The sequence below is a fragment of the Syngnathus typhle genome, linkage group LG4 (genome assembly GCF_033458585.1).
Source record: "Syngnathus typhle isolate RoL2023-S1 ecotype Sweden linkage group LG4, RoL_Styp_1.0, whole genome shotgun sequence".
Lineage (NCBI taxonomy): Eukaryota > Metazoa > Chordata > Actinopteri > Syngnathiformes > Syngnathidae > Syngnathus > Syngnathus typhle.
In genome coordinates, this window is record NC_083741.1 from 12,443,906 (window position 1) to 12,458,691 (window position 14,786).

General features: G+C 39.1%; 1 protein-coding gene across 2 annotated transcripts; it reads right to left on the reverse strand.

Moving 5' to 3' along the window:
• Positions 1 to 77: 77 nt before the first annotated feature.
• On the reverse strand, positions 78 to 12,475 carry scg3 (secretogranin III). 2 transcript variants are annotated; one of them, XM_061277243.1, is made up of 12 exons: positions 12,094 to 12,475; positions 11,472 to 11,530; positions 11,360 to 11,402; positions 10,603 to 10,806; positions 8,959 to 9,101; positions 8,209 to 8,355; positions 7,929 to 8,142; positions 7,445 to 7,561; positions 5,354 to 5,437; positions 4,661 to 4,768; positions 3,730 to 3,819; positions 78 to 768 (listed from the first exon to the last, which is right to left on the reverse strand). In XM_061277243.1, the coding sequence occupies exons 1-12, from the start codon at positions 12,188 to 12,190 to the stop codon at positions 650 to 652; spliced, it is 1,425 nt and encodes a 474-aa protein (XP_061133227.1). In that variant the 5' UTR covers positions 12,191 to 12,475; the 3' UTR covers positions 78 to 649. The 2 variants fall into 2 exon arrangements, with proteins under 2 accessions (XP_061133227.1, XP_061133226.1); XM_061277242.1 differs by having other exon boundaries at positions 7,929 to 8,145.
• Positions 12,476 to 14,786: the final 2,311 nt, after the last annotated feature.

Consider the following 14,786-nt stretch of genomic DNA (forward strand, 5'->3'; position numbering starts at 1 on the left):
CTTGCGTGTGTAATGTTTTGAGTGGTAATTTACTTTTACCATTATTGCTCTATTGGCCTATTAAGCACACTTGCAAAGAAAAGACAACGTTTTAATTGCTTTCACACTCTAGGAAGAAAAAAAAAGCACATATTTACATTTTGAATGACCTCATCTTGTGTCTACTCAGATGAAAATGTTCATGTACATAAAGATGAATGACTGACACATTGCCCTCCTGTGGCCCCCCAGTGTTATTACAACGGTTCACTATAATGTAATACACAAATGTCTTTATGACAGAATAATATCTCACATATACACCAACAACAGAAAAAAAGAGTTTAGAGAAAGAGAGAGAATCAAAAGACTTCTGCTAAATTGTCAGCTATTGATCTCAATATTTTCCAGAGCTGTATATATGTTTTAAAAATATAGAAATGTCAATGACGAAACAATGGATTATTACTCTTGCCGTGCAAATAGTAAGAAAATTATTTTAGTGCTTTGTTTCATCATTTTATTACATCCTTTACCCCAAGATGATGATTGTAACATGAAGGACAGTAAGCAATTATTAGGAATACACTTTACCATGCCTTGGGGATCAAGTGTAAGTGACAAACGAATGTTCCCTTAGTATTTCAGTTCAGTTCTACAGAGGATGACATCACAGGCTGCTGTAGATTCTTTTGATGGTGTCCCCCTCATCCCTGGCTATGATGCCCTTCTCGATGTAAGCGTCCACCTGCTGGTCCATGAAGTCCTTCAGTTTGGACAAGTCATAGTCTGGCACACAAATACACCACAGTGATTCCATTTCTTAGCCCCGATTAAGCCCCTCCAGTATTGTATTTGATTTACTAAAATGTATTATAGATCAGTGATCATCACGACACCCAAACAAGATGTAATCTGTGCTGTTGTTATCATTCGAAGGGATTGAGGTCAGTCTGCGAAAGAAAACATAAAGGAGCCCACGGCAGATGTTACATCTCCCACTATTGGAGTCATTTTAGAATTGGAGGAATATTTTGTGTCACACCCAAGAAATTTTAAATAACCAATGCACAACGTACAAAACAAATGCACTTGTTGAGCTGTCCTGAGATTAAAAAAAAGCGATCTAGTAATTTTGATTATCAAATATAATGTTACCAAGTCCTGTCTTTATATTCTTTCAACATTTTCAACGGTAATGCAGTGTTAAACAATCGGAGCCCTCTTACTTATTATCCGGAAAAGACATTCATATTTTTGTAATATGTTTTTTAATTATCTTTGCTTTATTTATTCTATATTTGTCCTACAATTCTCAAATGAGCCATGACGTATTTCCCCCCTGGTGATTAATAACATTTTTGACATTTTCATTTCCCTTGCCCTTTTATTCATCCCCATAATGTCACAGCAGTACCAGGTTAGCTCCAGAAATGAGGTAATTGCTATCAGTCCTGGAAACAAGACAAACACTTTCCTGACACTAATTAAAGAGGCAGATGGCCTACAATATGAATTTCAATAAGGACAGCCTGAGTTAATGCACACAACTCTAATCACGATACTGTTGCCGGGACACGGTTTGCTGATGACAAACATGACATGTGTCAGGGATTTAAATGCAACGTGATTAGATTCTTTCAATCTTGACCGTGAAGAGCCAAAAACCAAAACCAGTATGTGGCCTTTGCTTCCATCTGCTCTGATGCTTAATCTGTGTGTTGTGTAGGCATAAACACACGCTCGCACACATGGGCGCACACACATGCACGCGCACACACAAACACACTCGTTTCCAAACAGCCTGCCAGTTGAGATTGTCCTAATGGCCACGTCTGGTGGAGTAAACACAATAAATGTTCACTGGCTCTGTTTCTATGACACTGGCTGAGGTCAAGGAGGCCTTTGTTTGCTCTTCTTTTCTGACAACAGGGAGAATTCTATATAATTACTGGGCACTTCATTAGGTACACTTACACAATCTAATGAGCACTGCCTTTTGAGCATTTATTTGATACCGTGATATCCAGGTTAAGGTCCAAGTACTCGTAAGGTCTCTGGGGCAAAACTGATACATGCTACAGGGAGTACTAGTGACACAAAATTCTACTAATTGACATATAGTGCTTTACTAGTACTACTAAGAGCGGCAACATATGTACTATAATTGTGCAGTTTTGCCTCACTAGTGACGTCCTTCTTGTATGCCTAAATATTTGCATGCCTAACTTTTTTTACTAAAAAAAGTAAAACACTTCTACTTGTGTTCTCCGGCGTTCTTCTAGTGAACTGAATTGATGTTCAAGCGTGTCGAGCAGTGACTCAAGATACAACTTGAATTTGTTCTGTGGCCATGCTCCTAATTCAAAATATCTATATCCCAAATCATCTGTCTTCATTGAAATGAATAGAAAAGTCAATGATCCGTTTTGTCTCGCCCAAATGTGTCATCTTCAAAAGTCAGATGAGTTGCACTAAACCGGTTCAAGGCTCCTTTTAGATGTACTGCTCCCCATCTACCAAACTGTAGTTTGTTGTGAAATGAATTGAGTTGCATTCACAGCCACAATATCTCACAGCTTTCATCTCAAATTGATGCTCACAAGTTAAAGCCAAAAAGTGGCCAAATTACAATTCATATCTTGAAGTTGCGTGACTCGAATCTCAAGGCACCACTGTACTATATTACATTTTAAGATGAATATATATCAAGAATATTGGAATACATTCTTAAAATATCTTTCCATAGGTTGAGATGTTGAGTGATTGTGCCACTTTGAGAAAAATTGGTCACTCATTGTCGCTCTCCTATCATCAAGTGTGTGTCTTCTTTGGCCAAACAGTTAACAGGCAGGCGGGGAGGCGGCTGTTGTCCCAGACAACCATCCCACAACTAGAATACTAATGAAGTGTCCCACATGCAAGCTCGACACTGTTAAAAGCTTCCCTGCTGCTCTGTCCTCTTCTAAATTCAGGCCTGTCAAAATTCTTTCAATGTTTCTTTTAAAAGATACTCGGGCTTTTTGTTTAACAGCACCTGCCTCGCCGCACATGTTGAATAAAGCCTCTGAGTACCGCCCACTGTAAAATGCAATTTTCACGCAGCTATCACATTCTGCTGTTCATGACCTGCACAGCTAGAGCTTATTATCGTTTCATTTCCTGCTGCCAGATGAAATACCGCTGGGCATTGATTTCTAGAGCAGCGTGCGTCAATCAATTTTCAAGGTCGCTAGTCACAACCAAAGAAACAAAGTGTTGCCAAACAACGGCAATAATAGACCTTTGAAGATGAGGACATTTTCTTCTCTGTTAAAGTGGAAAATTCAGTTTCATCTTTGTTTCTGCTCTCGTGTCCTTTTTAAATGTATGTGGTTTGGACAGAAAAAAAGAGCAAGCTGGCATGAAAGCACTGTCAGAAAGGGTAAAAATGAAAGAAAATATGATGGGCGAGTTTCAAAGGTATATTGAATGTCGAGGGACAGGAGGAGAAGTTTACCAAACAGACTTTTGTTTCTGAACAAGGCAGTCGAATAAGGAGTAATTAGGACAAACCCATTGAGAGTAATCCATATTCATTAGCTGTGGGGCAAGCGTCTAGTCAAGCATCCCTCAAGCACTCATTTCAAATGCAGATTAGGGACACCAAAAAGAGCTTAGAAGGTTTGAGCTTCTCTGTGCCTCAGACCTGCCTGACCCACCACGATTCTCGGAATTAAATGGCCGCATAAGTTCCTTCGTTCAACTCACCGCCTTTGCCTTCTTCCTTGTTGTGTTTTTTCAGCCACTCGATGTTCTTTCTGATGGCCTCCAGATACGTCTCGGATTCGCCGGGCCGATCTGTTGAGAAAGGTCAAAGCATATCAATCAAGAGTATTGCTTTTGCTCAGCAAAAATACAATATCCTGATGGATCATGTAACACAAATGTTCACAAATGACGTCATGTTCCCAACATGTCAGTATAAACAAAACAGAAGTATTTATTGTTGAAGTTAATCCCGTTTTACTATCAAGCGAGTACAGTGCAGTGTTCAGGAACAGGAAATAACGGTATGCGTGCCAGGCTTTTGGCCGTCACTTATTGGACTGGCCTAGTTCTGGGACAAACACGGACGCTGTGCTATGATTGGCTTGGCCGGCTGTTCTGCCTTTATTTTCTAATTTATTCATGTCCCGCTGGCTCTGCTGAGCGGAAACAAAAAGTTCTGCTTTGTTTTGTAGTCAAAGTAGGACAAAGGAGAGGTTTTGATTAGTTGACGCATCATCGCTTAGTTACAGTTGAATTTGAATAATTTGCAAGTATTTAACATACTGTTCATTCATTTTCCATAAAGACATACAGCGGGCAAAAATTATATATTTATATTATATTATATTATATTAATTTCATCCATCCATAAATTTTGCACAAATAGATCTTGAAATATTTAAACTACTATAAATTGCTGCTTAATCCTTAATGTTTCAGAGGACTTCTATTCCTTAGGTTTAAAATGTGTTAGAATCCAATTTGAGGGTGATTAAATGACAATTAGGGTATTTTGATTAGTGTCAAATGTCAAGGCAAGTCCAATTTGAGGGTTAAAGCATACAATGAAGTTATTTTGCTTATTGTTTTTTATTAAAAAAGTCTAAAGGCAATGTGTTGTATGTTCATCGCAGCTGCTTTGTGGACTGACTGGTTGATGGCTGATCCTGTTTGGTGGAGTCCTTCAGGTTCTCGTACTCCTTCTGCATCTTGGCAGCCTCAGCCTTGGTGTTGTCATCCTCCTCCAAATTCTTCCCCGCTGCCCGAAAACATCACACTCGATTAACCCCCAGCCTTTGATTGGTTTAGCTATCCTTTCCGCTTAGTAGTTGTGATCAAAAATACTTTGACTTCAAGATTTTACTATGTTTTTTAAATTTATTTTATTTTACTGCTTACTGCTTTTAGATACCAGTCATGAGTAGAGAACATCAATTTTTACTTTTTATTTTCTCAACCATCAACATTGAATTTTTCTCAGCACTATGCGCGGATGGGAAAACCTAACAGCAACAATAAAAACAATGGAATTTCTATTTTTGCAGAGGACAAGCTGCTAGTTGACAATTCAGAAAATAAGAATAAAGTTTTTTTTTCTTTCATTACATTTGTATTAACAAATGTAAAATGCATTTAGAAAATGAAGGGAAATGGACACAAATGGCCAGCATAGAGCCCAAAGGGTTAGTTAAGAGGGCAATAAAACATCAAGTTGATCAAAAAGAAAAGGCGTCGATGATGAATCGGTGTAAATCAATATATTCTCGATCGTTGACTCATGATTGAGTAAAATAATCACTGTTCCATAGAGTTTACAGGTGGTTTGCTGGTTTTGGTTATTTACCGTTAGGTCCTACAAAGTCTGACGGTCCAAGAGCCTTTCCAAGCTTGTTCTTGGTCTGCATTGCAATCATAGCGTCCAGATTTTCTATAGAAGTGAGAAAAAAAAAAAGTCACTTGACTCATTCCACGATGAGTTCAAGCCCAGCAGGCTCGCTCTCACGCTACAAAAGCTACTATACCATGTTTTTAAATTCAGTGTTGCACATTTTAAATTTTGTTCCAGTGCAATACATTTGCAATCATACGGTTTGTTTTAAAAAAAAAAATAATCAAAACTATTTAATTAACTTTTATGTGTTGTACATTTAAATAAAATCCACCCATCCATCCATTATCCAAACCGTGTATCCGCCACAAGGTTTGTGGGTGTGCTGGAGCCTATCCCAGCAGTCTTTGGGCAGTAGGCGGGGGACACCCTGAACTGGTCGCCAGCCAATCACAGGGTACACATAGACGAACAAACATTCACATTCACACCTAAGGACAATTTAGAGTGCTCAGTTCACCTAACATGCATATTTTGGGAATTTGGGAGGAAACCGGAGTACCCATGCAGGCCCAGGGAGAACATGCAAACTCCTCACAGGAATGTCATACCCCGAAATCGAACCCACGACCTCAGCAATGCGAGGCTGACGTGCTAACCAGTCGATTACCGTTCTGGCAATTTCAATAAAATCTAAAAACTAAATGAAAGATAAAAACTATTTTGAATTTTCCTAAAAGCATTTTGAATTCAAAATGCTTTAAAGTGCATTGTAAGCATAAATCTTGTTTTCCCTGCTCCTGTACGGAGTCACAGTAAATGTAGGTTAATGTTATTCTTATTTTGCCCCGACGTGATCCCTCATTTACAATTATGATATCTTACTACTACTTCGCGCTTCGGCTCTCATTTTTTCTTCGAAGTTCTGTCTGTGTTCACACCGCCTACTACCACCTGAAGTGTGGAAAATTGCTTCTTTTTTTCAGCCTCCTCCCCAGCATTGAGCATTCAAACATACTAAACACTGTTTTTCCTGATCCTTGGTGTGCTATTTTATTTTTATTTTTTTTAAAAGACTTTTGTTTTTGTTGTGTGCTCACCCTGCTGACCCAGTGGTCAGTTGGGGGTGAGGGTGGCTCAAGTTAACATGTTGCTAAGTGACTGTGGAATTCTAACCAATTATCCCTGGTGCCACCCCAAACAACCATATGGCCAAGGCCAACAGGTTGCCATGGCAACTCACATCATGCGTAATGGCTGTTTTGTTCAGCTTTACATGGTCACTATTGGCTAGCTGCTATTCAAGGTCTTGCTGAAGGACTCTAACATCAGCCTCCATATATTTTTAAATTGTGAAGATTAACAACCAGTGAATAGATGTGAGCTATTTCTGAGGAACTTTTCATGCTCATTGAACAACACAATAAATCCTCAGCGCTTCAGATGAGTTTTTATTGATTTTTTTTTTTAAACTCAATTCCAGCCATTTTCTTTTTTGTCTGCTGGTCAAACTACCTCTATCGTAAGCGCCCTACCTTTGACTGGACACACTCGGACACTCACTTGCATGCATTTAGAAACGTTCACACAAAACTGTCACACACCCTACTACATACATTCACACACAAACCCAACCTCACACATCTTCATGCAGTCTCATTATTCTCAAAATAAAAACGTTCAAGTTCATTTGACCCACTTAATAATTTGACTACTCTGACTCAGGTGTAATTTGTTAATTTTTCTTGTTTGACTTTGACGTTAAAATTCTACGTCTGTCTTAAATACAAGGAAAAATTACAGAGCCAGAATGAAAGAGAAAGTTAAAGGAAGGAAAAAGAGGTGACAGCAGTGCTTGACGTGAAAAACCTTTCCCTGATGTGATGATGAGCCATAAAAGCAGGCTGCTATTCAACCCTTGACACTAATCTGTCATTTCGAGTTGACACTCAACTGCACCGACTGATGAAAAAAATGTCCTAATCCAGAAAAACAGGAAACATTTACTAAAATAAATCTAGATTAGAGTTCATATATTCAGAATTACTAGAACCTAATCATTTGCATTAGTTGTAATGAAAGATGCTTTTTTTTTTGTGGTCTTACCCAGATAGGAGACGCCTTCCTCGGGCGTGATGGTGCCGTACTTGACCATCATCTTCACAAAATCAATCAGCGTTTTCATGATGGTGATGAGCGTCTCTCTTTCCTGAGCGTCTTGATCTGAGACAGTCACGAATCAATCAGGAGCAGTGTCAGGAAGTATGTTTACATTGCTTGACAATACATTTATTGTACGTTTACTTAAATACTGATTGTGAGTAGACTTTTGACAGCACTACACAGAGGAAGCATGTTTTGTGTTGGCAGTAATTGGTTGCCGGTGTTCACATTATCACGCGGTGTTTGGCTGCGGGGATCTGGAAGATGGATGATGAATAATTACTGATGTGTTTGTGTGTGTTCCTCGTTGTCAATTTGCAAAGGTGACTCATCGCGGAACACCTGATTGCCATGACAACAACATGTTCGGCTCTTTGTCTTGGCTCGGAGGTACGTGTGTGATGTAAGATGACCGCGTGGTGCTTACCGGAATTGAGGCTTCTGAGTAGCCGGTAGAAATTGGGAAAGTACTGGAGATCTTGAAGGCCGTCCTCGGGGCTGACTTCATTGTCGTCCTCGGCGTCATCTTTGTCCCAAGTGTTATCTATTGTCTCGTCCTCATCTTCAGCATCCCTGTCCACCTCATCCATAATCTCGTCGGCGTCGTCATTGTAACGCCGACTGGGCTGCTCCCATTTGTTCTGCTGATGCAAGAAGCATTTTTATATGAATTGAAATCCCCATGATCCCTTCTTAATTGAGATTACCGTGTTTGTTGCCTGGCCATCTTCCGCATCCCCGACTTCCTCTTCATTGCTCTCCTCGATCTCGTTCTTTTTGGCATTTTTGGTGATGAGATCCTGCAGGGCCTCGGCCACCTGATACTCCAGCGTATCAGCCTGACTTTCCGTGATCTAACCGGAAGACAAACAGCCAGATTGAACACCACTGTGGATTGTATAATATTGATCCATGCTAGTCAGAGAAGCTGTGGACCGCTGGTGTCATATTCGTAATACACAGGTGAACAAAATCCAATTTACACATTTCATTGCGTTTCATTTCAGGGAGACAGACATTTTTTCCTGCAGTGTGAGCACAGATGTTCCCTCCATCTCACAGGAAAGCGGAATATAAACTAGGGCCCAACCGATATCATTTTCTGAAGCTATATTAAGCATGGTAACATTTTGATTGCTGATTAATTTAAAGAAATATACAATGAATAAATTAATATCTTTTTCCAAAATTAAAAATATAATTATCAGGTAGAACATTTTGCTGTTTTACAATATGTTGTCCTAACTTTACTGAGGATAGGCATAAAATGTCTATTTTCCAACCTTTATTTGTCATGCATTATAATGTGTCATTGTGTGAAAACAAAAAACAATTGGTCAATCTTTGCTGATTTTAAAAGTAATATCACTAAAGTATTCGTAGGTGGTTGCTTACTTCCCACCACTGTCTACGAATAAAAGAAAGCCTCATGTACTGTCTACTACTGTCAAACCTACCAAACCCAGTTTGAGTAGCTTGGACACGATTCGGTCAAAAACACCTCTGTCGTCCTCCTCATAGATCCTGTTTGCAATCTTCTGAACAATGTCTTCTGCCGTCAATGGAGTGCCGTCCACCTGACGGAATGTGTCTGTCTCATCTGAGAGAAGAGAGGATATCATTTGAGTTAGTTAACTGTGTTGCACTCTGTTCATTTGACAGAACACACTGCAGCTGAATCACAGCAGTCTTCCAGCCACCCTCAAAGGAAATTCCATTAATTTATCAATCAGGACGCTGCGGGGCGTATATGGAAAAACAGAAGGCCCCACTTTACCTTGTGTTGATTTATGAAGCACGCTAAAACCATTTTTACAGCATGCTGAGCCAATACAGCAGGATAGCGCAGACAAAAATATATTTTACCAAGTAGCGAATTGCAACAATGCGAAGGAACACTGTTCATTTTTATTTCAAGTTGTTTTGGCAAGCGTCCCAGTACTTTGACTATGTCGTGTATATTATCTTGCTCATGCTTATGAGAGATGCTATTCATACAGCGCAACTCTTTTACCACTCCCGTGCCTCCCACAAAGGGCAAGTGAGTTCTGACTTATTGGATCATCTTCAAGTTATTATTGTCTCACTCTGAGGAACAACAAAAGAATATCCACAGTGTGCTTTGCGATTGTGATGTAACGTAAGAAGACGAGAAGCTCACAGATGCTGGGCCATATGCAGGAAGTGATTTGCGTCGGAGTCATCTCACCTCAAAGATCCTATTACGCTGATTCATACAGCAGGACATTTGTATTTTAAGATGTTCTATCCCTTGATCAAATCTGATGTGAAAGCATATACTCCTGGAATAATCTGGCAAATGTGTTTTTATGTTTTGTGGTGTTGTTTAGTACAGTACTTGTGGGGGCATTTTGAGCCGTATAACTAGATTTAATTTCGACTTGGATTTCTGTGGAAATGTTTAAATGTTGACTTTATACTTATTTCTACACTCCAGTGGTTTAATTTAGATTGGGCTACAAATGACTTAAAATTATTTGCATTAAAAAAATAAAAATCAACAATACTTAAATAAATAATAAAATAAATAAACAAAAATTAACATAGTAAAATATCCTATTTAAACCCTGATGGTCAAAAAGACAGTTTTGACTTTTGTGGAGTATTTTTGAGGCATTGTATTAAAAGAAATATAACGCTAGTGCTTGTAAGGGCTGGCACAAGAGCATTTTGGAGATAATCCCACTGACATGCACGTGTTCTCTTTCATGTCTGCCTACAGACGCACGTGGCATGTTCATAGGTCACCTACTCGCAGTCAACATGACTACTGGATGAGCCTCAGCTGTACATGAATATAAATGCTTTGTTGTGTACCAAAGTTGATTTTAGTGGATATTTGTACGGTACTTTTTGTGAGGGGCGACTTCTATGGACAGAGGTCAAATGAACCGCGGTTGAGATTTCCGGGTTGGAAAAACAGACGGCAGCGGCAAAGACAGTTTTTACAGATATTGTATATCAACATAATTAACAGTAAAAAAGATAATAGTTGAATATTGAGTATGACTTTTATCAGAGTATTTTTTGACGCAAGTAGTACTTTAGTAAAGAGTGTGAGTACTCTGCGTTGTACTTGCCATTCTCCATCCCGTTCTTGGTCGAGTCATATTCCTCAGCCAGGCGGCGACTCTTGGTGGAATCAGATTCATCTGGTATGTACTCATCTTTCTTCTGCTCCGCCTCATCAGTGGTCTCCTTGGATTTGTGGCTCTGGGCTGATGACTTCAGTACGGTCGAGTCATCACCGTCCAATTCCTTGGAGACGGCAGGTCGCTTGCTCTCTGATTGGAAGCGCAAATGAAAATCATTCATCATTGTGGAGGAGAGGTGTGAGCTGCAGTTTCCCGTATTTTCCAAGTTGAAAACTTTTCATGGGATGAATGGAAAGGGATTAAACAAGGAATTTACTAGATTTGATTCAAATGCTGGCTTTTAATCAAGCTTACACCAGGAGAAAGAAAGGCTTAATTTTCAATTACATATTTGGTAAAAGGACATAATCTCACCACCATTCCTCAAAAGTAATCAAATATGCTAGTTTAACACAGTTTAATTATGTGCAACCGATGCAGTAAATTCAAAAGACTTTTTTTTCAGCGAGTGCTTTTATATTCTATTTCCATGAATTTCCAAAACAGTTCCAAAATCCTCCATCCTTAACTTCTCATAGATATTTCTTGGAAATTTTCCAGCAATTTGTAACCTTCAGTAAAGCCTTGAGATTTGATTCATTCTAGGTTCTCCGTGCATTGATTATGCATTTTCTTACTGGCAGTGCTGAAACCTGAACTCAGACTGTCTCATTAATTGATTAGCAATGCGATTTGCTCTTACCAGCTGAATGGACCGCAGTCTTCACACTGTCCGCCTCGGCAATCTGAGGAAATGACAAGTATTGTGTCAATTATTGATAATTCATGTTTTCTGAGAGATGAAAGCACCTCACCTGCTCTTGGAGTGGTCTTTCTTCTGTCAGCTGTCGATTGTACACTGATTTATCTACAACTGTAATGAACCAAAGAAAGAAAACGTAAATTTCTTTGCATCTCTGTGAGCATTTATTGGCTGAATTGATAATTTGGTGGCAGTCTATTATATTTTCCAAAGCTGTAGGTTCTTTCTAACAGAATTTTGCAAGTTTTGTCAACACTTCCGTTGAAGCTTCTGGAGACATATGAAAGCTGCTGCCCTCCCACTCTCCCCACCCCTCTCATGGTCAGACCTTAATCGGATTACCAAACAAAAGATTAAACTGAGTCGAAAATAGACCACGGGCCTCAACAGCCGCTGGCGAGCTGCAGCTCAATTTGCTGTATTCTATTAATGAGCAGATTTACAGCTAAATTAACAAACAACTGCTGGAAACAACTACAAAGAAGCACAAATGTGAGCTCGAATTAGTCTGGTGTCATCAATTGTTCATTGTGAGCATTTCTCACCCATGTTATTCTATTGTTGAGAGATTCTGTGGTGTCTCTTACAAGTAAGAATGTGTCACTGAAGTTTGTTCATCTGCAATTAGCGTGTTTTAATGCTCTTAAATATTGAGCCTGTAAAACATGACTCACCCTCGCTGGATGCTGTCGGTGTAGGAAAGGCAGATATTTGGTTTAATAGAGTGAAAAAGAGAAAATGGAAAACGATGCAAAGGTGTTTTGACGCCATCCTCACGAATAACAAAAATGTAAAAACAAATCGGTTGCCGGGGCTCCAAGCGCCGCCGCGGAGGCTAGAATATTGCTAGTCGCTTGAGTGAATCCCTCGGCTGGGAAGCGGCTGGCCTGATCTCCGCTTGACTGTGGAGCGAGGTGGAGCTGTCAACCGGCTGCGGTGCTGAAAGCAGGTCACGTAAACGCTTTGCTTCTACAAAGGATGAGTAAGGCAGGCTGAGCAAAACCCCGTGTGATCCACAGCATCACTGGCCAGAGGATGTAAAACAGCTCAGCATAACAGGACCTGCCCCCTCACTGAGGAGGAGGAGGAGGAGGAGGAGGAAGAGCAGAACGCTGTAAAAAGTGTCTCACTGTACATGAATAAAGTCCACGCTATGTGAAAAACACCACAAAAAAGCTGTATAAAGTCTGCTTTTATTTAATATCATTCACATGACAACTACATCATTGACAAATTAACCAATGTTGTGATTGTGTTTTTGGAACTAAGCCCACACAGTCGTTTTTTGTACGCTAAGGTTAGAGCAAAAAAACAAATATTACTTTGGTACCATCTTGTGGCATGTTGATGTAAGTTCTGAAATTATTTTAGCCTAAAGTAGTGTGTGGGCATCTTAGAGCCGAGGTAATATGCTGAAGTGAGTTGAGAGCTTCATTTAGAATCTAAATTTTAGATCAATGCAGTGCTTTGCAGCAACTGTGTGCAACTTAATACTCCTAGTGACATTCTAAAGTTATACACATCAATAATACTAATAATAGATAGAGAGAGAGAGAGAGAGAGAGAGAGAGAGAGAGAGAGAGAGAGAGAGAGAGAGAGAGAGAGGAAGGTAGGTAGGTAGGTAGATAGGTAGATAGATAGATAGATAGATAGATCGATCGATAGATAGATAGATAGATAGATAGATAGATAGATAGATAGATAGATAGATAGATAGATAGATAGATAGATAGATTTCAAAACTTGCATCTGTGTAATATGTTGGGTCTGCAATTTTAAACCAATAACAGCATTTAATTCAACTGAGCATTTCTTTTCACCAGTCTATAATTGAAGGCCATCTGCTCATCATCTTTTGCAGCGTTGGAGCATGACCTGGCCCATAATGTGCGTCACACAATCTCTGTACGCCATGCTTTCGCTGTAGATCTTTCCTCTGCCTGCTGGCTTGTGAACAGCAAGTGCAATTAAATGACCTGCAAACCAATAGACTTATGCTCACATCACAGATTTACAAGGCCACTTTTATGATCTGTTTGCTTTCCTAGTCTTTGTGTGATGCCAATTAGACATAGAATGCGTATAAAACTTGAGATAGGCCACATTCAGGCCGGCCGATAACGTATTATTGTATTTAAAAGTCCCCATGCTTGGACAGTGAGGCTTTCTTTTAATTAAAAGAAATGACCATGTCTATTCAGGCTTTTTTGTTAAATGAAAAAAAGAAAGACCACAAATCATAAGACATCATTTAGTTTAGTTTTTATATACATTTTCTTGTACAGTTGGAGTCTCTGATTTCAAAACTAGTTATTCATCAGTTTGTTGTGTAACCAATACATTATATAATATGAGACGTTCATAAATTTATTTGGCTTGACAGTCATAATGGCCGTCCAAAGGAAACTATGACTACGATGCAACCCGTGACAAAAGTGAGTTTGACACCCCTGATGTATAGCAAAGCTTTTTCTGGTTAAATAAAATGTCCATGCATGGTGCAGGTTTTTGTTTGTCCAGTTCAGCTTTTGACCATTTACAGTAAGTCTTTTTTTAGTTAAAAACATCTAGGCTTTTTCTTTAGTAAAAAAATGACCATGCATTTCTTTTTTCATAACAAACAAAAAAAAAAGAGACCAGGCTTGGAGTCGTGCTGATTCACCAATTACCACTAGAGGTCACTGCATTACATATTTTAACGATGAAAGTCAATTCCGGATCTCGAGTAGGTGGGTAGACTTGAAAATGTTCATCCATTCATCCAGCAGACCATTTGTCACTGATGTTGGACGTGAGAGACAACGTTGTCGTTTAAGGTATTCCATATTAAACTGAGTCATGCTGGAGCAAAAGAAAGATTTTTACAACTTCCCATAAAGTTGCAGTTTCTTGGAAATTAAAGTAATATTAAAATTCAGAGGGAAATAAAACAAGCAATTCAGTTTTTATTTTTTTGATGAAGTGAATTGAGTGTGTCTGGATATTTGCCCATATCATTGCTTCTCAAACCTTTTAAACAAAAGGTTTAAACAACTGTGCCTGGATATTTGCCCATATCATTGCTTCCCAAACCTTTTAAACAAACGTTTTAGACAAGTATGCCTGTGAAAATTATTCAGTTGTGTTGCATATTAACTAAATACATGTCTGAATGTGAACTTAGCAAACCTAACAGGAACCTCACTTAGGGATTTTATTTGCATAGCACAAGAGAGAACCCAAGTTCCACATTTTGAGAATCATCATTGTATTTCATGGTCAAAATCTGATTCACAGTTGAGGTGGCCACATTTCAAGCAAAACTACAGAGTTTTTTGAAAGTCTTTTTTGTGTAGATGAAAAATAACCACAAGGCTAACTTTGATGG

Coding starts and splice junctions, on each gene's coding strand:
- scg3 (XM_061277242.1), bottom strand. CDS start 12,190: ATGGCGTCAAAACACCTTTGCATCGTTTTCCATTTTCTCTTTTTCACT. Junction 4,769..5,353: donor AGACTTTGTAGGACCTAACG/GTAAATAACCAA, acceptor GTTTTCGGGCAG/CGGGGAAGAATTTGGAGGAG. Junction 3,820..4,660: donor ACAGGATCAGCCATCAACCA/GTCAGTCCACAA, acceptor CTTTCTCAACAG/ATCGGCCCGGCGAATCCGAG.